Here is a 25,884-nt window from a genome sequence, read left to right as displayed (position 1 = left end):
GAGTTTTAAGTTTTCAGTTGATATATCATTTCTGATTATTTCTAAAGTGTGACTGAGAAAAAGGCAACGAAGAAGACTTTTTTTTGACAAGGTCAGAACTCCTGTTATGATGTAGATTTTTGAGGGTGCACTATTGTCATAAATTAATCTATTACTTTTCCTACATAATTTCTAACAAAAAACATTGGTAAAATATCTATTTAGGAGTCATAGACCTTTCCAATGATATATAGTTTGTCATGATTAGATAAGGATTTAGTGAAGTAAACGTAGGGTGTCCCGTATACGGGACGGGGTGACAGTTAACAGGTTAGTCTTTAATATCACTATTGATCTTAATACATCCTTGCTGAATACAAGTACATTTTCTTTAAGGGTCTTATTGTGAATGATTCTTTGGTCATTGCTTTGTCCTTGTAATCTTTACATCCTCTGCCTCTGAAACAACTCACCTTTTTGGCCTGGAACAATACCTTTCAACCCTTCCCACCAACCACTCTGCCTAATCTTCGATCCAATCAGTTTCTGTCAAATTATAGAAGTAAAACTGGCTCTGAACAGTGATTTGTGTTGACTTTTGATACTAAGTACAATACACTTATAATAGCAAGTTAGTTTTGCATATCTATAGTCAAATAATAACGTTTCATGTTTCCCGGTCAACTGACGGTCAACATGACTAAAGAGTGAACCGTCAACAAGAGAGGAAAATGAGAGGTGTAAAAGACAAACCGCATGCAAATATGTAAAACAGCTCATCCGTCAATAAGCCACAGGTACACTTTCACCGTCACTCTAAACCAAATGCAACCCTGCCATGTGAAACTGCTCCTGGGCTTATCTACACCTGACTGTACTTCCTGTGTCATCACACGTATCACACATCTGTCGAAAATGTATTCATGTCTTTTATGCCTCTAGACTAAAATGCTACCATGAACACTAAGTTAATAAACAGAACATATTTGGTGTCATTTAGTATTTGATAGCATTTGCTTAGCTAAAAGAGAATGCTAAAGTGCATGTCTTGGAAATAACATACATGGAAACTAAAGAAGGGGTGGGGGGGGACCCTCCAAACCAATGCTAGCTCTGTGTATTAGCAGGTTCTTCCTCCTACAATTTGGTCTGCAACACTCATGCAGTGGCAGGTGCTCAGCATCCCCAGCATGAACCCACATATTGAGCTCTCACAGTGAGGTTTTGCTCTCTCACACCCTCTATTCTACAAGTAAAGCACCGTATCTTTAATTTTAGCCATCGTGGTGCATCAAAGTGAGTCACACATGTACTGTTCCATCATATCATCCAGTTTGTACCCATCTTTGACTGTTCATTAATAAGGTAATCTTTGATAAACTGCTTATAATGTTCATCATTTGAATAAAATCATCTGCTAAAATAATAAATGTAAATGTTGTGGCTGGCAAATGTCTAGTAGAATGGAATATAGCATTAGTAGCATTATTCTAGATGTGTTGTTCTATTGCTCAACTTGAATAATACTTTTGTCAATACTCATCTTTCGCTTCATTCTGTGCCCCATGGGTGTTATACGAGAGCTGGTAGAAAGTTGTCTCCTTGCCATTTAGCACAGCTGGAAAACCGCAAGGAGGTATGTAAGATGATGACTGGCCAAATTAACCAAAGAAAAGAAATGAGGACATTCGCTATTCCTCAGAATTGGGGAAGTGGGTGTATATAAAAACTATGACCTACTTAGGCACATGATAATTAGTTGTTTGTGTGCTAGAAGAACAGTAAGAAAATCCCATATTAGTTCTGCTTCCTTATTTCAAATGCAAAATAATAAAAATCATATTTTGATTAATTTAAAACTAAGAATTGAGGCAGCAGCAGTTTACACAGTGTAAAAAGGTAGATGCTATATAGCACACTTGGTGTAAATAGTGGTACTGTAGATACTACTTGAACTAACCAATAATTAAACACAGTGCAAATAGTGATAAATTATATATTTGTTTATATGCGTAAATAAAAGTAACATGCTATTTTTACTAAAGGTGAAATATCTGTGCAAGTTTCACCTTTTATACTGCGCTGTTTCCTTAGTCAAAACAGATTTGTACGGTTGGCTGTTTGTACTTTTGGAAATAGACACTTACTATACCATTTGCTATAAAGGTAACAGACAATATAAATAAATAACTGTATTTTATTTGTCTGTTCAAGGCATATTCTTTAAATTTACCCCTAAAGTCTTGTATAGTTCTTGATGTCTTTTGGGGTTTTCATGTTTTCTGTGCGGGGTAGAATTTAGTCAGAGACATCTAGGTTTGGTTTATGATGTTTCATTGCTCACAAGTGGTTATTACAGTACCATATTGATTTCTACCTTTTTGTACAGTGCTTTTGTTTGTGGATTTAAGTTTTCTTCAAATGCCCAGACAGTGGTCCATCAATTTTCTGAACAATAACTTCAATAATTTCATTTGACTTTAAATATTGATATTTAAGGCTACATGGATTAAACAATCACTTCAGAGTAGTCTGACACAGAGAATTTCAGTTTATTTGACTACATTATCTCTACACGTACAGTAAAATAATAATAATAAAAAAAACAATCACATCTTTTAATAATTTTAATAAAATAACATTTATAGATATACATATAATATGAAACCATGATCCGCACTTCTTTTGTTTTATTTTACATTCACCAGCAAGACAAAACAAAAACGTTTCGGCTCAAGGCCTTCTTCAGTGCGTTTTTGTGCGGATTGTGGTTTCATATACAAAGTAATTTAATAGATTAATGCAGCAAAATATAATATTAAGAGACAAAAGAGAACGGTGCAAAGGGCTTTGTAGATATACAAATAAAGCATATCAAATTATGAAAATACAGTCCTTTTTAAAAAGTAATCCTATAAATTGCCATATACAAAAAATCTACTTTTGTGTGATGTGTGTGATGTACAATAAAGTGCAATAAAGAGAAAACCTTTAAAAATAGAAAATCATACTGTTCAATCAATAATTTTCATCCAAAGGGGTCTGTGTTTAAATCTGTGCCAATAACTGAACTATTTGTGGTTGATGTTTTCCCAGGAACCGGTGTCACAGATTGACGAGCTGCGTTGATTGATACTGATTGAGGTTTGTTCTTTGCATCCAGGTACTTCATTGATTTTATGGCCCATGGTGAGGAGGGATCCGAGCAGATTACTTTATCTTTGATTGTAAGAAATCTACAGAATCAAACAGAACAAGCTATTATGGCAATGTTTTGCAGTCATATTATGAACAAAATCAGGTAAAATAAAGCATTTAATCTGCCTTTAGTTCTTATTTTAATAATATAAGATGAATCTGCAATAATCTGAATGGATTCTGACCTCACAGCATTCACAGAGAACAAGGGTACTTGCTGGACAGTGTAGTTGCGCAGATACTTCTGAGGAACTTTAGTATCTTTAGTTTCTAGACAGCTTAATTCTATAACATGAGCATCTATTGGAGATAAAAGGAAATTCATTTTAAATGGAAACTGTCACTAAAAAAACAACAACTTACTAATACAATTAGCATCAGCATATTCATCTTCAGTAATGAATCTAGTGTCAAGACATATTGGTAAGAATGTGTAAAACCCACCTCGCATTGAAAACAAGACCAGAAGCCACAGCAGCAGAACTGCATGGAAACCCAACATATGCGACTTCATTCTCTAGCTTGGTTGTCACCCGTGATGTGACCCTCATGAAAGACGCTGTCTATTTAAGCTCAGCCCTGAACTGAGACACATGGAACAACCACCCACTGACAGGGCTCCACTCTCATGCAACCACGGGCAGAAAATACTAGACAAACCACTACCTAGAACACTGGTCAAGGTTTTTATTAGTAATGACATATGGTCACATTATGTTTAAGGTATAACAAAAATGTCTGATGAACTGTTGTTATCTGTGTGCGATCCAGATACAATATGAAATCAATATTTACAAAAATGATTAGCTATCAGATTTGGAAAGAAGAACACAATCTGTATTTGTAACAGGTGATTTTAATATGTGAATAGTATCATTTATGTTTAACAAATCAAACCTTTGCAGTACTTTTCTCTCTGGGTGAAGGTTTTTTTTTTTTTTTTTTTTTTTAGGTCATGGTGGTCTGCTTCTTTCTTTCCCCAAGCACACATTTAGGGGCTTTTACCCTGTAAGCAGTATCAGAGTGCATATCACATTGGTTGAATTGTGGTTGAATGTGTTTTTTTTTTTTTTTAGTCATGAGAAAGTAATCGGTGTAATGATCACTTAACTCAGAGTGTTTTATTAATGTAATAAATAAATAAATAAACAAACAAAGGTAGCAGCAAATATAACTGAACATCCAACCATGAAAGGACAAGACACGAAAATGAACACAGAAAAACACTAGGCTTATGTTTCTTAAGTGCACATGAGTAATGATAATTTCAGGTGCATTTAAGTCATCTGGTCAGAGCAAAATGGCAATGTATCTTTACAAAAAAATCAGCAAGGTTTTTAAATTCTACTTGTACAATATGCGGAATATAAAATGTGGAACAGTGTGCTTTTGCTTTATGTTTTTATTCAATTTGTGAAGGTTCTATAAATTGCTTATTATATTAAATTAATATATTATAAATTGAATATTATTATTTTATATTGTAACTGTATAATACTGTATAACTGTGTAATCATATTTAGTACCTGCAACTTAAATAGTTTTATTGTGAATTAAAATAAAAACGTTTTAACAAATGCAAAACTGATATAAAAATGCATTTGCTGATGCAACCGTACCATTTCAACTTCCTTATAAGCAGATTTGAACTGCTTTGTCAAACCATGGTTACATGGGATCCAAACCGGAGCGCCAGAAATTATATCTCCTTACTCCGGGAGCTATAGAACAAACTGACCGCCTATGAAAACCCATAGATAAACCCAGCATATTAATATTGTTTTGAAGTCATAACATGATAATCTTTAAGCAATTGTGCGGAAAATTACGTTTTATTAATTGAAACGCTGTAATTTTGTGTGAAAAGGAATAAAAGGTGTCAGAGTTTTAGGCAAGGCAAGGCAAGACAAGATTATTTATATAGCACATTTCATACACAATGGTAATTCAAAGTAAAATTACATAAAGTAAAATAATCATGAAGAAAAATAATAACAAAAATAAAACAAGCAATTTTAAAACTTTGGGACTTAATTAAAATGAATTTAAAACAGTTAAAAATAGAAAATGATTTTACATACAAAACAGTGAATACGTAAAATACAGTGCAATCAGTTCGGACATCCCACAGTACTCATTCAATAGATGCACAGCTAAACAGATGAGTTTTGAGTCTAGATTTAAATGTGACTAATGTTTTAGCACATCTGATCTCTTCTGGAAGCTGATTCAAACTGCGGGCGGCATAGTAACTAAAGGCGGACTCCCCTTTTTTTGTGTGAACCCAAGGTATTTCTAACTGACTCAATCCTAATGATCTGAGTGGTCTGTTAGGTTTATATTCAGTTAACATATCTGCAATATATTTTGGTTCTAGGTCATTGAGTGATTTATAAACAAGTAAAAGTACTTTAAAATCAATCCTAAATGTAACTGGAAGCCAGTGTAAGGGCCTGAGGACTGGTGTGATATGCTCAGATTTTCTGGTTCTAGTCAGAATCCTGGCAGCAGCGTTCTGGATGAGCTGCAGCTGTCTAATGCTCTTTTTGGGAAGGCCGGTGAGGAGACCATTACAATAGTCCACCCTGCTGGTGATAAAGGTATGAACAAGTTTCCCCAAGTCTTGACTGGAAACAAAATTCTTGCAATGTTTTTTAGATGATAGTATGCTGATTTAGTTACTGCTTTGACATGACTACTGAAACTAAGGTCTGTCTCCAAAATCACACCAAGAATCCTGACTTGATTTTTAGTTGTTTGTCCCCTAGAGTCAAGGTATGCATTCACCTTGAAAAATTCATATTTGTTTCCAAATGCAATAACTTCAGTTTTTTCCTTGTTTAACTGAAGAAAGTTCTGGCACATCCAACTGTTAATTTCATCAATGCATTGGCAGAGGGAGTCAATGGGGCTGTAGTCATTTGGAGATAAGGCTGGGTAAATCTGTGTATCATCAGCATAGCAGTGATAGGCAATTTGGTTCTTTATTATTATCTGACTTAGTGGTAGCATATACAGGCTAAACAAGAGCGGTGCAAGATTTGAGCCTTGTGGGACTCCGCATGTCATGGACGTCCACTTAGACTTATGCTCTCCTATACTCACATATTAACCTCTCCCTTCTAAGTATGACCTGAACCACATGAGTACCATACCAGAAAGCCCGACCCAGTTTTCCAGTCTCTCTAGTAGTATGTTATGATCGACAGTGTCAAACGCAGCACTGAGTTCTAGCAATACCAGCGCTGATATTTTGCCAGAGTCAGAATTTAAGCGAATATCATTTATTATCTTAATGAGTGCTGTCTCTGTGCTGTGATGCAGTCGGAAACCAGATTGAAAATTGTCCAGGTATCCATTTGAGTTTAAGTATTTGTTCAGCTGATTAAAAACTACCTTTTCTATAATTTTTGCCTATAAAAGGAAGATTAGATATTGGTCTATAATTGCTCAAAATGGTGTTATCAAGATTGCTCTTTTTCAGGAGGGGCTTAACAACTGCAGTTTTCAAGGAGTTTGGAAATGTCCCAGAAAGAAGTGGTGCGTTCACCACTTCTAAGAGATCTGCTTCTAAACAGTTTGAAAAATGATGTGGGAAGTGTGTCAAGATAGCATGTTGACGATTTTAGGTGCTGCACTATTTCTTCCAAAATTTTGCTATCAATTGCTTCAAAAATAGACATAGTATCTTTTTAATATTGTGGCCAAATCTGTCTGACCTCTGCATTGCCTGAGGATGTGGTAATCGCCTCTGTCTGATAGCATTTCACTGGGAATCTGACTTGGGGGGTTTGTCAGTCTCTCAACAGTGGCAAAAAAGTAACGAGTGTTGTTTAAGTTACTGTTTATAAGGTTTGAGAAGAAATTCTGTCTAGCTGTGGCTAGTTTCACATTAAAAGCATGAAGGCTGTCTTTATAGATGCTATAGTGAATTTCAAGTTTTGTCTTCCGCCACATCCGCTTGGCTTTTCTGCATTGTCTTTTCATAGTCTGAACATATGTGGATCTTCTCCAAACTGATTTCTGTCTGTTTGTTTTCTTACTGACTATTATTGGAGCAATATCATCAATAACATTCTTAACTTTTGAGTTAAAGGAATCAAGGAGAATATCAACAGAGTCTGCAGAAATGCTTGGTGTTAAAGATATAGCCTCCATAAACAGCACACTAGTGTTCTCGTTAATGCATCTCCTTCTGACAGAGACAGGTCTAGATTCAGTGGTAGCAGAGATCAATATATCAAACGAAATACAGAAGTGATCAGATAGTGCTACGTCCTTAATAACAATGGATGAAATGTTTAGACCCCTACTGATGATTAAATCTAGAGTGTGTCCACCTTTTGTGTGTGGGTCCATGCACATGCTGAATCAGGTCAAAAGTGTTTAGAACCGTTATCATTTCTTTTGTAGTTTTGTTTTCTGGATTATCTACCCGAATATTAAAAATGTCTGGTGACTGTGATATGTTGTCCGGGCGTCCCTGGCTGTTTTCCAGAAAGTCGTCCTTGGGTGCTGAGTCTTGTAGCTGTTTGATACATCACAGTCTGTCTGTGAGGAGCTCTGTGGGCAGGGCTCAGCCGGGATAGTGTCCATCAGCAGTGCTTGTTGTGGCTACATGGTGTTATCAGTGTCCTTGTGGGATATGTCAACCACATGATGACTCGGACCTGTTGTGTGTGTGTGTGTGCTGAATGAATTGACATACTCTGCGGAAGGATGACAGATGCAAAAGTAGATATTGTCCTTAAGCACTCTAGCACCAAGTTTGTTTGGGTGGAGGCCATCTGGTTTAAACAGTTGTCTATGGCCCCAGAAAAGATTGAAGTTGTTGATAAAATTTACTCCTTTTATATTGCAAGATCTTTGTAGCCATGTGTTCAGCCCAAGCAACCGTGAAAACATATTTGTTCCCCTTGCTGGGAGTGCTCCACTGATGAACAACTGAACATTGAGTCTTCGAAGTGTTTCAAAGAGTTCACTGAAGTCCTTCTTAAGGAGTTCTGACTGCTCTTACCAAATATCATTCTTCCCCACATGGATGATGATTCGATTTGCAGTCTTGTGCTTCATCAGAATGTTCTGAAGTTCCTTGTTCACATCAGAGACCGTTGCTTGAGGAAGGCAGCATGTTTTTGTAGTCCTGCTACTGATGTTTCTGATAGAGTCACCCACTATCAGAGTCCTGGGCTCGGCTGCGCTCTGAGCTGAATGCCGCTGTCTGCTCGACCTTGAGCGCGTGTTAGTAGCGGTGTTAGCTGCTGGCTGATCCGATCCATGTTTAATCACATTTGGGGATTCCTCACCCGTATTCATTAATGCTTCAAATCTGTTCTCAAGATGTATAGGGGCTGATAGAATACCAGTATTCACAAGCCTTGTCATAGTCGAATCTGGGGTAGAGGATGCTACGGCAGCAATACGAGAAACTCGTGACAATCTGATGTCTCACGTTCCTTTGGGTCTCGCTCCCTGTTTGTGCCATCGATTAGTGTGTGTGGTTGTGTGGTTTTACTGCCTCTAGTGTTCATTTATTTTGGAAACTGCAGTGATATGTACTTATTGGTATGTATACAGCATCTCGCTGAAAATTGCACCCAGGTACATTTATGTCATGAGACCAGGTAGGCTTTAAATCATTGCATAATATCTGTTCAAATCATTTGGAGAATGGGGCAGCTGTGGCATAATGGTTAGAGAATTGGACTTGTAACCAGAAGGTCACAGGTTTGAGTCTCGGTGCTGGCAGGAGTTGTAGGTGGGTGGGGAATGAATGAACAGCGCTCTCTTCCACCCTCAATACCCATGGCTGAAGTGCCCTTGAGCAAGGCACTGAACCCCCAGTTGCTCCCCAGGTGCTGGATATAGCTGCCCACTGCTCCGGGTGTGTGTTTACAGTGTGTTCACTTCTCACTGCTGTGTGTGTGCACTTGGTTGGGTTAAATGCAGAGCACCAATTCCAAATATGGGTTACCATACTTGGCAAATGTCACGACTTTCACTTTCAAGAGCATGATCATATCAACTGAAAGTAAGTTTGTAAGCATTTTAATTTACATTATCTGTTAATCATTAGGTAGGCTTAATGTCGAATAAGTTCATTAGTAAACATTAACAAGCACATTATCTCATGTTTCTAGCTATCTGAATATATATTAACTTATGATCTATTAATCATTATATAATGCTTGTTAATGATTTATTAATGAAAGTTATTATAAAGTGTTACCCAAAATTTACATCCTTTTCTTAATGCAATGTTAAAAATGTCTTCTCCACACAGCTTTTTTTTTTTTTTTTTTTTTTTACAAGTCATGTAATTAAAAAGGCACTGCATACAAAAATGGTTCCATACAAATATATACAGATAAAATTTGAATAGGTCATGAATCATTCATAGGGCTGCTAAATATAAAATTAATATAAAATTAAATTACCCCAAGTATTGAAACTTCTCCCATTTTAAGCAAAAGTAACCATTGTTAATAAATGACTCATTCATAATGGTTGATGAAGTTGTTTCTGTAAATATGGACTCTGTCTCTCTCCCTTCCTCCCATGTGAGTCCATCCTGCTGAATCATCTCTGTGGTTTCAGTAGATTCTCTCCAATCCTGCTCTGGTGATTTGGTTCTTGAGATGAGAAACTCTTTCTTGTTTTCTGTTTTTTTGTTTTGTGTGTCCTTTTATGTTGAATTTCATAATAGTTGATGAAGTTGTTTCTGTTAATAAGGACTCTTTCTTTTCCTCCCATGCCAGCCCAAATGTCTCTATGACTTTAGAAGATCCTCTCCAATCCCTTTCTGTTTTTTGTGTTGCGTGCCCTCCTATGTCTATTTTCCGTGTGGTATAAACCATTGGAGGAGCGCATTTTGGAGTTGTAGAGCTACAAATAAGCAAATGTACACATTATTACTTTTCTATGAATATTTGAAAATATTTTTAGACTAACCACAATATAACAACATACACATAACACTAAATTGTAATTGTAAAGGTTAATAAATCACAATAGCACACAATGTTTTCTTGAACTTTGTAATAAATTTTCATGGAAAACCGCTTTCTTCTATTACAGACAAGGTAATTTATTGGCAAATGAAAAAAATTCATTCAAAGGTGTGTTTATTATGTTACCTCTGAGCTGATATATTGACATGTTCTTAGGAACCACTGTCACAGATTGACGAGATGTATTGTTTGATACTGACTGAGGTTTGTTCTTTCCATCCAGGTACTTCATTGATTTAATGGCCCATGGTGAGGAGGGATCTGAGCAGATTATTTTCCGTTTGATTGTAAGAAATCTACAGAATGAAAAAGAACATGCAGTCAAAATGCTTTTGTTTTTTAGAGAAGCCTATCAAGTTGTCTATTTTTGATAAAAACAGAGATATGTGAAAGTAATCAAAAAAAAGTTGTTACTGGTATTATTAACATCACCACCATCAACAGCAGCGTATTTCTGACAAACCCCTCATAAGAATCTGTAAAACACACCTTGCAATGTCAATGAGGAGGTCTGAGAACACAGCAGCAGAACAGCAGAGAAACACAACATTTTCTCCTCAGTCATCCCGTTATCAGACCAAAAAAAGACACTGTCTCTTTAAGCTTGTCTTTAACTAAAACCCATTAAGGAACCAAAGGTGTTTCCGCACACTGACATGGCTGCACTCTTACGTCATAGGCTAAATAATCTACTGGAGTACCAAACAAAACTACGAACCAGAATACTCATAAGGGTAAAGAAAGACTCATCATCACAGAGTTCAAATGTCACAGAGGATGTAATTAAACAATGACTAGCCAAGATACTTATTTAGTGGATGTGAAACAAAAAGTCAAACACACTGATGATGTATATGTGAGTGACCCAGATGTGAGACAAATATTTTGGTATTTACTTAGCTATCAAAGTTTGAAAGGAGAGCATCAAACACAATCAGTATTTCAAATGTGTTAATAGCATCTTTACTACTGAGTCTGCTTGATGCATTTCCTGATTTTCTAGGTCATGGCGGCCTGCTCTTTTTCTCCAACCACAAACTAGAGGTCTGTACCGTGTTGCTGTTGTCGCTATTGGCAACATATCAGATCTTTGTGGCTGAATGTAAAGGTTAATGAAAAAGTGTATCATTTTTGTCTCAAACTGATTCTCCTTTGAATGTAGTACCTCTGTTTATTTGACATTTTATTTAAACATTATTATTTATTATTATTATTTATTTCTTTTATTACACTTTTAATCAGCTTTTAATTAATTATTGGAATGTTTGATGTAATACAAATCAAGAATTGTAAGGAGCAGTTACAGTAGGAAGAGCACACACACACACATACGTTTTACTTAACTATCTTAGCTATGCGACATTCCATATAGGCGTAATGTTTTTTGTTTTTTTTTATACTGTACAAACTGTATATTTTGTCGCCCTACACCAACCCTACACCTAAATCTACCCCTTACAGAAAACTTTCTGCGTTTTTACAATTAAAAAAAAAAAAAAAAAAAACTTTGTTTATTTTATTTTTTTACCAATTTTACAAATGAGGACGTCCCCAAAGGGAGGTTTTTGGAAATTTTGTCAGGTTTAGCTCACTTTTGGGTACAAAACACACACACACACACACACACACACACACACACACACACACACACACACACACACACACACACACACACTCAATCTACTAATAATTTTAGAGAATATTCTGCAAAGATTTGGAGTTAATGGGTTTTCCAAACATGAATCTAAGTGAAAAATAATAATAAAATAAAATAAAAAATAAAATAAATGAATAAGGGAAGCTAGATATAAAAGCAGGTCAGATAAATATCTTAAAAACTAACAGAATGCAGCATCATTTTGGATTATTATAGTTAATTGCCAACTCTTGAATCATTACTGTGCATATAAAAGACATGAGAAATGTGGGTTGATGGGGGTGAAAGTGGAAGTTTTTGTTTAAACCACATTTCCCATCGTTTAACACTTCATTTGAGGTCAGACTTGTGAACCAAAATTTTAAAGCAGATTTCAAACATCCATCTTGGTAAAGCTTTATCAGATCTTTGTGGCTGAATGTAAATGTTAATGAAAAAGTGTAGCCTTTTTCCTTCAAACTGTTTCTCCTTTGAATGTAGTACATCTCTCTATTTTACATTTTATTTTATTTAAACGTTTAAACTTTTAATCAGCTATTAATGTATTGTTAGAATGTTTGATGTAATACAAACTAGGAATTGTAAGGAGCAGTTAGGAACAGCACGCACACGCACACGCACACACACACACACACACACACACACACACACACACACACACACACACACACACACACACACACACACACACACACTCAATTGAATAATAATTTTAGAGAATATTCTGTAAAGATTTGAAGTTAATGGGGTTTCCAAACAGATGAATCTAAGTGAAAAAGGGAAGCCAAAAAAAGGAAGATAGACATAAAAGCAGGTCAGAGACATATCTTAAAAACTAACAGAATGCAGCATCCTTTTGGATTATTATTGTTATTTGGCAACTCTTGAATCATGGCTGTGCATATAAAAGACACGAGAAATGTGGGTGGACGTGGGGGTGAAAGTGGAAGTTTTTGTTTAAACCACATTTCCCATCGTTTAACACTTCATATGAGGTCAAACTTGTGAACCAAAATTTTAAAGCACATTTCAAACGTCAATCTTGGTAAGGCTTTATAAGCCTGCGCAGAAGAAAGATGTTTTTACAATGACAAGAAGCATCCGATATCCACTAGATGCTTAGAAACACAGTGGCGACCCCTAGTAAATGAAACTAGAACGATTATTTTTTTTCTAGGTCAGAAGAGCCTAGTGGCCTGATTTGGTGTGCCGGAAACATTGTGAACTGCTGAACAAAGCTGTTGCATGAATTCATGTGAAGGTATGTAAGGCACATGGTCTCCAACAAGACTAAAAATCAGAGGATAATCATGCAACAGACTTGCGTCATATGCTCAATAATATTAAAGAGCTATTGGTTAAGAGGTTGGTATACCAGAAAAGTATATACAGTACATATATATATATATATATATATACACAGGTCCTTCTCAAAAAATTAGCATATTGTGAAAAAGTTCATTATTTTCCATAATGTAATGATAAAAATTAAACTTTCATATATTTTAGATTCATTGCACACCAACTGAAATATTTCAGGTCTTTTATTGTTTTAATACTGATGATTTTGGCATACAGCTCATGAAAACCCAAAATTCCTATCTCAAAAAATTAGCATATTTCATCCGACCAATAAAAGAAAAGTGTTTTTAATACAAAAAAGTCAACCTTCAATAATTATGTTCAGTTATGCACTCAATACTTGGTCGGGAATCCTTTTGCAGAAATGACTGCTTCAATGCGGCGTGGCATGGAGGCAATCAGCCTGTGGCACTGCTGAGGTGTTATGGAGGCCCAGGATGCTTCGATAGCGGCCTTAAACTCATCCAGAGTGTTGGGTCTTGCGTCTCTCAACTTTCTCTTCACAATATCCCACAGATTCTCTATAGGGTTCAGGTCAGGAGAGTTGGCAGGCCAATTGAGCACAGTAATACCATGGTCAGTAAACCATTTACCAGTGGTTTTGGCACTGTGAGCAGGTGCCAGGTCGTACTGAAAAACGAAATCTTCATCTCCATAAAGCTTTTTAGCAGATGGAAGCATGAAGTGCTCCAAAATCTCCTGATAGCTAGCTGCATTGACCCTGCCCTTGATAAAAACACAGTGGACCAACATCAGCAGCTGACATGGGACCCCAGACCATCACTGACTGTGGGTACTTGACACTGGGACTTCAGGCATTTTGGCATTTCCTTCTCCCCAGTCTTCCTCCAGACTCTGGCACCTTGATTTCCGAATGACATGCAAAATTTGCTTTCATCCGAAAAAAAGTACTTTGGACCACTGAGCAACAGTCCAGTGCTGCTTCTCTGTAGCCCAGGTCAGGCGCTTCTGCCGCTGTTTCTGGTTCAAAAGCACAAGCCTGTGCACGGTGGCTCTGGATGTTTCTACTCCAGACTCAGTCCACTGCTTCCGCAGGTCCCCCAAGGTCTGGAATCGGTCCTTCTCCACAATCTTCCTCAGGGTCCGGTCACCTCTTCTCGTTGTGCAGCGTTTTTTTTGCCACACTTTTTCCTTCCCACAGACTTCCCACTGAGGTGCCTTGATACAGCACTCTGGGAACAGCCTATTCGTTCAGTAATTTCTTTCTGTGTCTTACCCTCTCGCTTGAGGGTGTCAATGATGGCCTTCTGGACAGCAGTCAGGTCGGCAGTCTTACCCATGATTGCGGTTTTGAGTAATGAACCAGGCTGGGAGTTTTTTAAAAGCCTCAGGAATCTTTTGCAGGTGTTTAGAGTTAATTAGTTGATTCAGATGATTAGGTTAATAGCTCGTTTAGAGAACCTTTTCATGATATGCTAATTTTTTTGAGATAGGAATTTTGGGTTTTCATGAGCTGTATGCCAAAATCATCAGTATTAAAACAATAAAAGACCTGAAATATTTCAGTTGGTGTGCAATGAATCTAAAATATATGAAAGTTTAATTTTTATCATTACATTATGGAAAATAATGAACTTTTTCACAATATGCTAATTTTTTGAGAAGGACCTGTATATATATATATATATATATATATTAGATTATGGAAAATAATGAACTTTTTCACAATATGCTAATTTTTTTATGTATGTATATATATATATATAATTTTAGAGGCCATTCAACACTATTTACTGACTGCAATAGAATGGGATCAAGAAACAACACAAGACAGACCCGAACTTGGGTTATCTGCACATAAGAGCCCCTTGTGCATTGTGAACCAAGAAGCCATGATCTCATAGTATATGTGGGTAACAAAGAAATCTATTTGCATCCTGGATTTTCCAACAGCGGTCTACCATTTTCCCAATGAAGTCTAAAAAGGCAGACAGATAAAGTATTGCATCCTCTTTTATAAGTATTGCATCCTCTAATAAATCTATGGCTTGGACCCAGAAGTGGAAGTGGTGTCTTGAGGTTTCCTTATTTCAAAGATACTGGTCTATCACACTGATGACACATGGATAATTAAGAAAGTGTAGAAAAAGTATAGAAATCAGTGATTCAGCTTGAGCATAAATTAATATATTCAGATGTGTTAACCTCTTATATAACATACTGTATAGCTACAGTGTATTAAAGCAATAAGCCATAAAAAGGTCATTAATTACAGCAATTATACTATGGTATGGCATTTTACTGCTTAGTAAAGTCAATATAAGACACAGTCTCCAGTAGCTTATTGCTTTTATAAAAATGCTGGCAATGGTAATATGATAAGAGAAGCCAATGTACAATAAACAGGTCAATCAGAATTCCGAGTCAGAACTATTCATTTTATAAACTGTATAACTAACTTCATAAATAATGAGTATTAAAAAGAATAAATAACTGAATGAGTAAGAAAAAAAAAAGTTTGCTCATAGTGAGCAAAGTAGAAATGTGGCCATGACGATGATTTTAAATCTCAAGAAACTATCTTTACACAATGAGCTCAGATGACATGACATGATTTTGAGTCATGTGACGACTAATACCAGTGAACCGTGAGTGACTGGAAGTCTTGTGTAACTCTGATGTGCGTTTTCATCTTCAAACCAATGGTTGTGGCCAGCAAATGCAGTGGACAGAGAAGTTTTAAATGTAATGTAAATAAATAAAAGAACTTCCTATTCATAATCTCATGTAAAATGTAATATTCATAGAAATCCTACATAATAACCATATTACTATAACTAATGTTAGAGTGTGGGGGGGGGGGGGGTTGAATCTTACCAAGTGCATATACTGTATGTTAAAGTCTAGTAAAAAAAAAAAAAAAAACACATACTGACTTAGTATTGTTTATCATTTCATATAGGGCTATGCACAGTACATTGGATGGTAGCTGTCTAATACGGTAAATAGTATGGGATTCTAATATGGTATTATGGTATTTATTTCCAAATGGCTTTCATACACTGTATAAACTCTTGGCTTAGTTTATGGAGGTCAGAATGGAAAATGCAAGGATGCATATCCCACCTGATACAGTCATGGTTTGAGTGGTTCTCTTGTACCAAACACTGATGTGTAATTCTTCTGGAGCCTTCACATCCTTCCTCTTTTCTGCTCTGATGCTTCTCTGCGGCAACAGGAAGCATCTGCACGGATGTCCCCATCATGAGTCTAAAGAAATCATTTAAAAATGTTTATTAATTTTTATTTGTTTGTTGTTAAAACAAAAATCAACAGAGTCGTAAATGTGGGAGAAAACACACCAAATACTGTATATAGTTGCCTAAAAGTAAACAGCAAAAGCTGCAATCCAATATTTCATCACAGTCCTTACTCCCATTCATTCCTTAAGCACAGGATTGCATCATAAAATATCTGGACCAAAACCACTGAGTGAGCAGAAATGTGGGAGGTATTCTTCCAGAAAGTGTTAAAAAAAAAAAAAAAAAAAAAAAAAAAAACTGACAGTCATTTCCTGCTTTTGATGATATAAAATGAGCTGGTTTTAGTGAGGATTCAGTGAGCATTTCTAACTCTGCATTGACAGAAGTTTCTGAAGATTCAGGGCCTCAGCGAAGAACACAACATGCAGCTCAACCAGATGATGATGATGATGAGTCTTGCTGCCATTGCTGTCATTATGTCAGTGATGATCACAGGCACGAGTAAGTATCTATGATGTTTAACTTCAGAAATCATCTGTGCTGTTTGACCTTCAGAAAATCATTTTATCAAACTCTTCTATTGATTAGATGGACAAAACAAGCCTATTGAATGCTGCACATCCGTCTCCACAAAGGAAATCACTTTACCTATAACAGGATTCAGATTTCAGAAAAGAAATCCGCCTTGTGTCAAAGCAGTCATGTAAGTATTCTCTGTTAGATAAATATCTATTATGTCTTTACGGCATTAATAATTTTTCAAAAATGTGTTGTTTCTAATTCGCTCTATCTTTCTTTGCAAACAGTTTCTTCACAACTGAGGGCATGAGATGCAGCTACTGGAAGCAGGACTGGGTGAAACAAAAAATACAGGAGCTCTCAAAACTTCACAGGTAAGACAGAAAAGTACTACAATGCAACAATAAAGACTGTTGGATGAAATGGAATATTATTAATTTACTATTGATTTTTCAATAGAATAATGCTTTTTTGTTCTCTTTATAGATGGGAGAAGATGAACAGCACTGTCTCTACACCTCTCTCTGCCTCATCCCCTTAAAAACTCTAAAGATACTTATACCGATCATCATAGGTTCTGCTGAAACTGTTAACTTGTTAAAAAAAATGCTGTGTATGCGTCATGTTATTTATTGTGATGTAACTTATTGTATGAAAAATTTATGTATTTATTTATCAATGTTTATTTAGAATTTAAAGCAGGAGACGAATTGTGCTCAAATAAAGTGGTAAATAAAGCTGAAGTTGTGCTTGTCATTGATGTGTGATCAGACTCAAACTCTCATCGCACAAATAAATAAATACAAGCAAGGAAAGTCAATAAAGGAAAACTAAATTAAAGTGAAATTCATTAATTTCTGATTTGATCTCTTATGCACATAAGATAATGTTTCCCTGCTTGTAGTTTTGCAATGTTGAGTCTGATGTTGAAGATTTGCACATTACAGACCCAAATATACATGAAGTTAACTAGAGGTTTTGAATCAACATGTTCCGGCAGAAGATGTGCATCAGATATGAATAGGCCAAGTTTGAATATGTATATGTCTGACTTTTAAATAACTACTTAAAAATCTATAGTCCAATTATTATAATGAGAATTAGTAGTTATTATTAATCATTTTAGTTATATACTAGAGATACTGGTCAACATTTTGATGACATCTTCAGATTATTCACAATATTGGAGTGGTGCAGTTGTAAAGTTAAAGGCTTTCTCATGTGTTTTATCTGTTTCACCTCTAGGAGGCAGCTCCCTAATATTACAAGCTGTCATGCACATCAAGTGATTTAAAAAAACAGCTTTGTGCATAATTATCTTAAGCTTAAATAGTCTCTCTTATACTTAAAATCTCTCTCCTATAAAACTCAGTATTGAGGCATTTAACCTTATCAGGATAATGATTCTCCTGAGCAGCGCAGATCATGTTTGACAGTGACACTCATTGGTATGCTAGCAACTTTCAGGATTATTTTCATATTATAAAAATACCACAACCTTAAAGGTCATCTCTATTCTGATACAGAAACATTGAAATCTATTTATTTCTTACTGACCAACTAAATCAACTGCATATCGTTAATATTTGACCAGTAAGATAAAAAAATATAGGCTATATATTGATGTTTCTCAATAACAGCTGAACAGTTGAACGATATTAAAATGAGAACACTTGTAAAACTGAGGATGACAAAGACCCAGTGTCTGGACATAATCTTTAATGCAGTAAACATTCTTCAACAGATGGGCTATAGTTTTGCTCTAAACTGCAGCATTATAAATATATTTATATAAATGTAAAGATAACTTCACATTTGATTCCTGTGTTGTTTCTGTTACTACTCTGAAAGTGACATAGAGAAGGCCCTAAGATTTTCATCATTCTATTATATCTGTATTGTTATGTTCATAATTCACAAATCATAATCTCAAACTGAGTTATAATTAGATATGATTAATAAAATGTAAAAAAAAAAAAAAAAAAAAAAAAAATGTAATTGTGAGTTTAGATGTAAGTAAGGACTGTAAATACTCAAATGGGTATTTATGTGAAGTACTGTACAAACAAACACAATGATTAAAAAAATACCAGTTCTAAATGAGAGGTAGAGAATATTTATCAGTAATTAATAGCAATCAGATAGATTATTTAAAGCCAGTTATCTGCAAAGCTGCATTTTAGAAATGTATAGTTCATTCCAACCGCTGTTTATTTTCAGACCTGGAAAGACAATAAAATTCAGGTAGTGTTGTTTCGAATAAAATATGAAAACATGAAAACAAAAGCATGACTACAGTAAATACATAAGGATGCCTGTTTGTTAATTTCACTGAGATTAAGATAATTCAGTTTGTTCTTCTTATCTGAGATGTGTGCTGCTCACACTCTTTCCACTTTGTTGTATTTGGCAGCTAAACAACTTGCAATATCCATGATTCACTGTCATCAATGAAGTCGGGGTTTTTTACACGACAAAAGTACATCCTCAAACTTTATTTTCTGTAGAAAAATAACTGCATCACTGATTTAGGGTCTTTCCTTTAATCTGTTCCTCAAGCAAATAATTGCACCATCAAATATCCGGAAAAAAACACAAAGTAAGCAGAATTAAGGGAGGGTATTTATCTAGAAAGTGCCATGAAGATGTGTGCAATTTCTGTGGTGAATCTGACCGTCAGTTCCTCTTTTTGATGATATATAAAGAGGTGGAGTTAGTGAGGATTCAGTGAGCATTTCTAACACTGACAGAAGATTCTGAAGATTCAGGGCCTCAGCGAAGAACACAACATGCAGCTCAACCAGAAGATGATGATGAGTCTTGCTGCCATTGCTGTCATTATGTTAGTGATGATCACAGGGACGAGTAAGTATCTATGATGTTTAACTTCAGAGTTCATGTGTGCTGGCTCAATTACAGAAAGGTATCTAATCAAACTTCTGTATTCATTAGATGGACAAATCTTTAACAGGCCTATTGAATGCTGCACAAGCGTCTCCGACAAGGAAATCACATTACCTATAACAGGATTCAAACTTCAGAAATATAATCCTCCTTGTGTCAATGCTGTCATGTAAGTATTCTCTGTATTCTTTTTAAATTACATCTGTTTTGTCTTTACAGCATTGCCCTTTTAAAAAAAAAAATCATTTATAAGTCTACCTTTCTTGCCAAACAGTTTCTTCACAACTGAAGGCCCGAGATGTAGCTACTGGAAGGCGAGCTGGGTGAACCAAAAAATCCAGGAGCTCAACAGTAAGTCACTGATGAACGCACACTGATGCAAGAGAGATGACATGAAATATTAATATATGAATAAAATTGACAAGATAAAAACTGTCTCATCAGAAAGAATGGAAATTTTTAAATACAAAAATGCCAATGTGTTCTCTTTTGCTCAGATTGGAGACGAAGATGAACAGCACTGACTCTACACCCCTCTCTACAGCCTCTCCACACAACTCTACATCTGCTTAGACTGTATAAATATTTCATTCATTTTTAAAGTATATATCGTTTTTACTTATTACAATGTAATCTATCATTGTATAAAAATGTGGTAAAACATGTATTTCTTTGGTTTTTCAAGAATTTGGAGCTGTAATAATTTGATGACTATGAAAGTCTTTTATTATGCTGTATGAACTGACAAACAGTTCCTATCAGTTACAATATTTATGCCATGAAATTGATATATTTATGTCAATCACACAAATCTGTAAAAGGAGAATTATATTTTAATAAAGAAGATGATGGAAAGTCTTTTCATTGTCATTCACTGCATTACTTTATGGGTCAACTGCTAGACAAATATCCAATATAAATAATCCTAATATGATTTGTGATAGCGATATTGTAATATTTTCTGTAGGGAGTAAATGAGGACTTGAACGTGTAGATAAAAAAATGAATATTTAGACATAATGTGGACTCTTGAGTAATACTTTAATTCAGCAAGATCACAGATTATCAAAAGTGACAGAAAAGACATTTATAATGTCACAAAAGACTTCTATTTCAAATTAATTCTGTTGTTTTTCTATTCATCAGATAATTCTAAAAAAAGATTTCCAAAAGCATAACCGTTTTCAAAATCGATTACTTTTTATTTTCCTGAGGACCAAATCAGCATATTTAAATGATTCAGCTTTGTCATCACAGGAATAAACAGCATTTTAAAATGTATTAAAATAATAAACAGTTCTTTAAAATTTTAATATTTCACAGTATTGTATTTTTGATCAAATGAATGCAGCTTTAGTGAGCATAAGAAGTCTTACCGACCCCAATTTTTTTAAACCATAGTGTGTTAGAAGTACAGTGTCTGATTAGAAAATCAATTTAGAAATAGTGGAGAATTAATATGGGGTTACATAAGTACAGCATTTGTTTCCAATTCACTGACCTTTTCCTTATTCAATATTATTTTTCATTATTCAGCATCAAAATAGCAATGACTATATTAACCCTATCAAGAATTGTCCTTCACTGATGCTGTAATTGTCCCTAAATTAAAATGCAATAATGATTTTCAAAATTAATAAATATATATAAAAAATATATATTTATATTCTAAATAAAAAACGATCCTTCAGTGTTTTTAACACTGCTTTTACAATATCCTTTAATACATAAAACATTCAGTAAAACTGCATTTGTCTCTTTATGCGTGAAATGAAACAGTTCATGTCACCATGGTCACGTGAATCAAGTTTAGCAATCAGCTTTTTTTTTTTTTTTTTTTTTTTTTTTTATTGATATAACCACTAGCAATTCAGAGCGGCCTCTTTTAAATCCTCCCTTCAGATAACCTACCTTCCTTTTTAACAGGTAAAAACAAACTGCTTTAACAATCTTACCTCTGCTATTTATAAAGGGAATCCCGCTATTATTTGTGATATTTTCGTGTCAATACTACTCCATATCTGCCATCTTTCACAAACGTTAATAGTGTTAATAGTGTAGCTTATATAATTAGTTTTATTTATGGGGGTTATTATAGCACAATTTAATAAGGGGGTTATTAGATAGAACCTCACTAATTTTCAAAGCCTGCTACTGCCATGCTTTTGTGGGCTAATCATTGAAGATGTTTCCGTTCATTTTATGCTATGTGTTCTGGTATTTGTATGATGGAGGCTATTTAATTTACTCATGATAAATCACTATTAGTCTTCCATTTATTGTTCGTTTAATTAATAGGGATGTTTGTTTGTTTATTCTTCCATGCATTCATTCATTTTAGTCTCTGTTTTAATGCACGTTTTGTTTTTGTGTTTATTAGCCTATATTTGCTGCTGTAAAGTGATATTTTATGAAACCCTTATGAATGCATAAGAACTTGGTATATTATTTTTGGTTTCCCCCTTATTTCAAACAGCCTTGCTTGTAATTTGTCGAAATGTACTTTCATTAATTAATCATCAGTTTTTACATTCACTCACAAATTTACATGTACAGTTCATCAGAGCAAATTAAAAACGTCTCATTCTCGTCACGTGTTTGAAGTGCGCGCGCAGTTACTTGAACGCGATCTCGACACGCGTTCTTCTTTCAGACGTACACGTCGTTGTGGTTTCTCAAATCAAAACAAACACCAAACATTTTGACGGACTGTCCACAAACAGCGGAGAATGGGGTCATTCCTTGCTTTTCCACTGGCGAAACCGCCTGAGATATTCGATCTTCCCGATTCTGCGCTTATAGAGGGTCAGTGACAGGAGAAACTGAATTAACCGTTGAGACTCAAGTTCAATATGCTGTTGGGGAGACCGGAACTATTTTTTTACCATTGTAAATATTTGGTTAATTTATTAATTAATGTAATCTTACGGATTTTCCCTAATGTCATTTTTCTTATTTGTAAACCACAAGTAATTGATCAGAGGCTACACCAGCTTAGTGTAAAGCTAGAGTAAGTATACTGTAAGTAAGCTTACAGATTTGTTTGGGATATAACATTTGATGACCTACAAGCTGATCTTATTGATATTACAGCTGATAAAGAAGATGTTTATGCGGAATGTCATGCAATCAATGTGAAGTTCTGCGAAACCATGCATCGGCAGAATATGCGCTCCAAAAAGGAAGTGGCCATGTTTTATGGTAGGAGTATTACAATTTCTGAAACGTAAGGGACATTTAATAGTTTGCCGTCAGTAGCCTATGTCAAGAATCTCCTGTAGGTGTTCATCGTAGAAACTGGCATTATGTTGATCCACATGGCGATGATGATGATGATGATGATGATGATGATGACATTTTTCAGAAAATCACATGTTTTTCAGAATATAGACGTCACTGGAGTGAAGTGGTTAAAAAGTTGCAGGAGAAATACCCCCAGTGGACATCTGAAGACATTTTAAACCTTAGATATCAGTTTGAGGTTTTTGTCAGAGATCAAGGCTATCTTCTTCACTTTGCTACCTTGTAAGTGATAGTTTCCCACCAATGTTTTTTTCAACCTAGACATATATCTGTTCATGAATGTCAAATGGATCTCTAACAGCAGTGGTTCCACACTCTCTAATATCACAAGATGTAATTCCCTACAAATCACTAATAGACCAGATTATATAAATACATGAAATATTGATACATGAATATCTCTCTCACTCTCCTTTTCTTTTTTTTCTTTACCATCCCATCATGAACTCTGGGACAGCAATGAGATGCTTGACGTCTTTCAAGATGCCACTTCTCTTGAGCAGCGCAGAGCGATGTTTGACAGTGTAGACACTTGTCAGTACAACGCCATCAACTTTGAGGAGTATCTTCAGGTTATAAAAATACCTTGAAGGACATGTATTTCATTATGAATTTTTGTTGAATCCTTTAACATCAAAAACAGTTTGTCTCATTATAATTTAATAAGCACAAATCAGAAGTTAGGAGAATATAGCCGTTGTTTGCTATTTGTTTGACTCATATCTTTTTCATCATCACTGTCTCTTTCTTTTAGCTCATGAACAATATTAACATTGGGACACCTGTACCCAGGCCTCCCGGAATTGAGGACGACAGAGATGAGATTATGAATTTAGTCTCAGATTTATCAGAAGCTCACACCTTTTCACAGATATGCTATGGTTTGTTCTAAAGTACAGAGCAATGACTGTTTACTGTAGTTCTATTTATCTGTGTAGTTCTGTTAACTATTCTCTTCCAACTGGAGTTGTCTTTTGCAGTAAGTAGCAAGCAAAGAAAAAATATTTTTATATATTTTTTATTTCTGTTTTAATGCATTTATTATTATTATTGCTGCTGTTTAAGACAAATCTGTACAGCATCCCAGACTGAATTATAATTTTGTAATACATAAAAGTAGAAAATATAGTTAGTATAAAACTTTTTTTTATTATTATTGTTAAAGATATAGTCAGAATAGAATTTAAAGCGATCTATGATAATAAGCATCAGTAATTGATGGAATCTCCAGCATATGTTATGTTTAAAGCCACATGATTTGCAAAAGCTTCATGGGGTTTTGGTGGTTGTGTGAATCATGCGTTTCAGTCCAGCAGCAGTGGTGAGACGTGGAGCTCTCTTTTCTGTCAGTTTAGTTATTTTGGACCTACAAAGAAAATATAAATCCAAGTCATTTGTTACATTGGTCATCATAAAAGAAGAAATCAATATGAATTCCAGTTTGTCACATTATTTACTGCTCAGTGCTCAGTGTTTGTGGCCATGGTGTGTTTGCTACAAATTTGAGGTGACTTGTTTTAAATGTCACACACTTTCTCCTTTTTACCTCAGATGTGCAAGCGCTGCTCTCACCCACTGATCCTCGACGCTCGCACATACCTTCTTCTTGTTCTTGGTGAAAAAGCTTAAAGAGAAAAATCGTGACAATTTTAGATTTTAGATGGTTGTGATTTTATTCTTTATTATGATTGTGGTTTTTGTTGTTTGTTATTTGAGGATTTCAGGCAGTTGTTTCTTTATTTGCACAAATATATTGGGGACCAAAAGTCTGATTTTGAATTAATTTCAATAATACTTTATTTTTATTCATCAAGGATGCATTAAATTGATCAAACTTGTCGGTAAGAACATTCACAGTGTTAAAAAATATTTCTATTTCAAATTAATGCTCTTATTTTGAACTGTTTGTTCATTAAAGAATCCTGAAAGAAAATGTTAAAAAAATTAAGTAAAAACATTTATTTTAAATTATAATAATATTTCACATTGTTATTGTTTTTATTTTATTATTATTATTTTTTTAAATAAACAAGCCTTGGTGAGCATAAGAAACATATTTCCAAAAATATTTTAAAAGGCTTATCGACCCCGACCGTGTGATTAGTAGAGTATTATATATTTATGTAATGTTTATTTAGTGGATTTAATTATTTAGTTTTCATTGCAAATTATATTCTCAACATGATTAACATGAATTTTTAAGGATTATTATTTATTAATTTATTTATATATATTTTTCTTCAATGGCAGTAACTCCACAAGTTTGATGCATGACCATTTGTAAAAATGTATTTGTATAAAATTAGTGACTTAGAAATAATAATTTTTTCACTCATTTTACATCTAATAACACTTTTTTCCCCTTAAAAATGTTACGGTTTTATTATTATTAAATGAAGACAGATTTTTCAATGTAGCATCAGACTTTTGTGCCCCATGCATGTCTGTGTTAATGCTGTGGGATTTGTTTTTATTTTGTACTGCGCCCTCATATATTTAAATGTATGGTTAAAATGTGTCTCTTTTGGTGTAACCACATTGTGTGGGTAAATGGGTGAACCCCGACTCATTCCTGCGGTCAGATTACAGTAACTTACATGATGGCATCAATGCGACACACCTCGCGGGAGCTCTGCTCAATGAAGCCCTTGATCACACCAAAGGGCAGAGGATTTCGTGTGTATTTCACACAACAGGCATAGTTCAGCGGCCCATCTGACATCACACA

At 34.9% G+C, this 25,884-nt stretch overlaps 3 protein-coding genes across 4 annotated transcripts in view; 1 reads left to right on the top strand and 2 right to left on the bottom strand.

Annotated features, from left to right (window-relative positions):
* Nucleotides 1-2,507: 2,507 nt before the first annotated feature.
* Nucleotides 2,508-3,781, bottom strand: LOC109067534 (eotaxin). The gene is made up of 3 exons (XM_019084457.2): nt 3,622-3,781; nt 3,363-3,477; nt 2,508-3,215 (listed from the first exon to the last, which is right to left on the bottom strand). Exons 1-3 carry the CDS (start codon nt 3,689-3,691, stop codon nt 3,008-3,010), a joined length of 393 nt encoding a protein of 130 aa, XP_018940002.2. The 5' UTR covers nt 3,692-3,781; the 3' UTR covers nt 2,508-3,007.
* Nucleotides 3,782-22,455: 18,674 nt separating this feature from the next.
* si:ch211-122l24.6 (uncharacterized protein LOC557261 homolog) lies at nt 22,456-24,049 on the top strand. Of its 2 annotated transcripts, XM_042777767.1 has the most exons (5): nt 22,460-22,658; nt 22,947-23,054; nt 23,237-23,378; nt 23,614-23,728; nt 23,911-24,049. In XM_042777767.1, exons 1-5 carry the CDS (start codon nt 22,583-22,585, stop codon nt 24,046-24,048), a joined length of 579 nt encoding a protein of 192 aa, XP_042633701.1. In that variant the 5' UTR covers nt 22,460-22,582; the 3' UTR covers nt 24,049. The 2 variants fall into 2 exon arrangements, with proteins under 2 accessions (XP_042633709.1, XP_042633701.1); XM_042777775.1 differs by lacking the exon at nt 22,947-23,054 and having other exon boundaries at nt 22,456-22,658.
* Nucleotides 24,050-24,158: 109 nt separating this feature from the next.
* The window catches only part of LOC109074000 (C-C motif chemokine 20-like), a 2,029-nt gene continuing 303 nt past the window's right edge, over nt 24,159-25,884 (bottom strand). Inside the window, exons 2-4 of the mRNA XM_042777781.1 lie at nt 25,754-25,871; nt 24,703-24,780; nt 24,159-24,522 (exon numbers count right to left, since the gene is read on the bottom strand). Coding sequence (XP_042633715.1) covers nt 24,426-24,522; nt 24,703-24,780; nt 25,754-25,871 — 293 coding nt within the window. The 3' untranslated portion in view covers nt 24,159-24,425. The remainder of the gene's footprint in view (nt 24,523-24,702; nt 24,781-25,753; nt 25,872-25,884) is intronic.

This window comes from Cyprinus carpio, chromosome A2 (genome assembly GCF_018340385.1).
Source record: "Cyprinus carpio isolate SPL01 chromosome A2, ASM1834038v1, whole genome shotgun sequence".
Taxonomy (NCBI): Eukaryota; Metazoa; Chordata; class Actinopteri; order Cypriniformes; family Cyprinidae; genus Cyprinus; species Cyprinus carpio.
The sequence above is the reverse complement of the archived record's forward strand: the minus strand, read 5'-3'. Positions and strand labels throughout refer to the sequence as shown.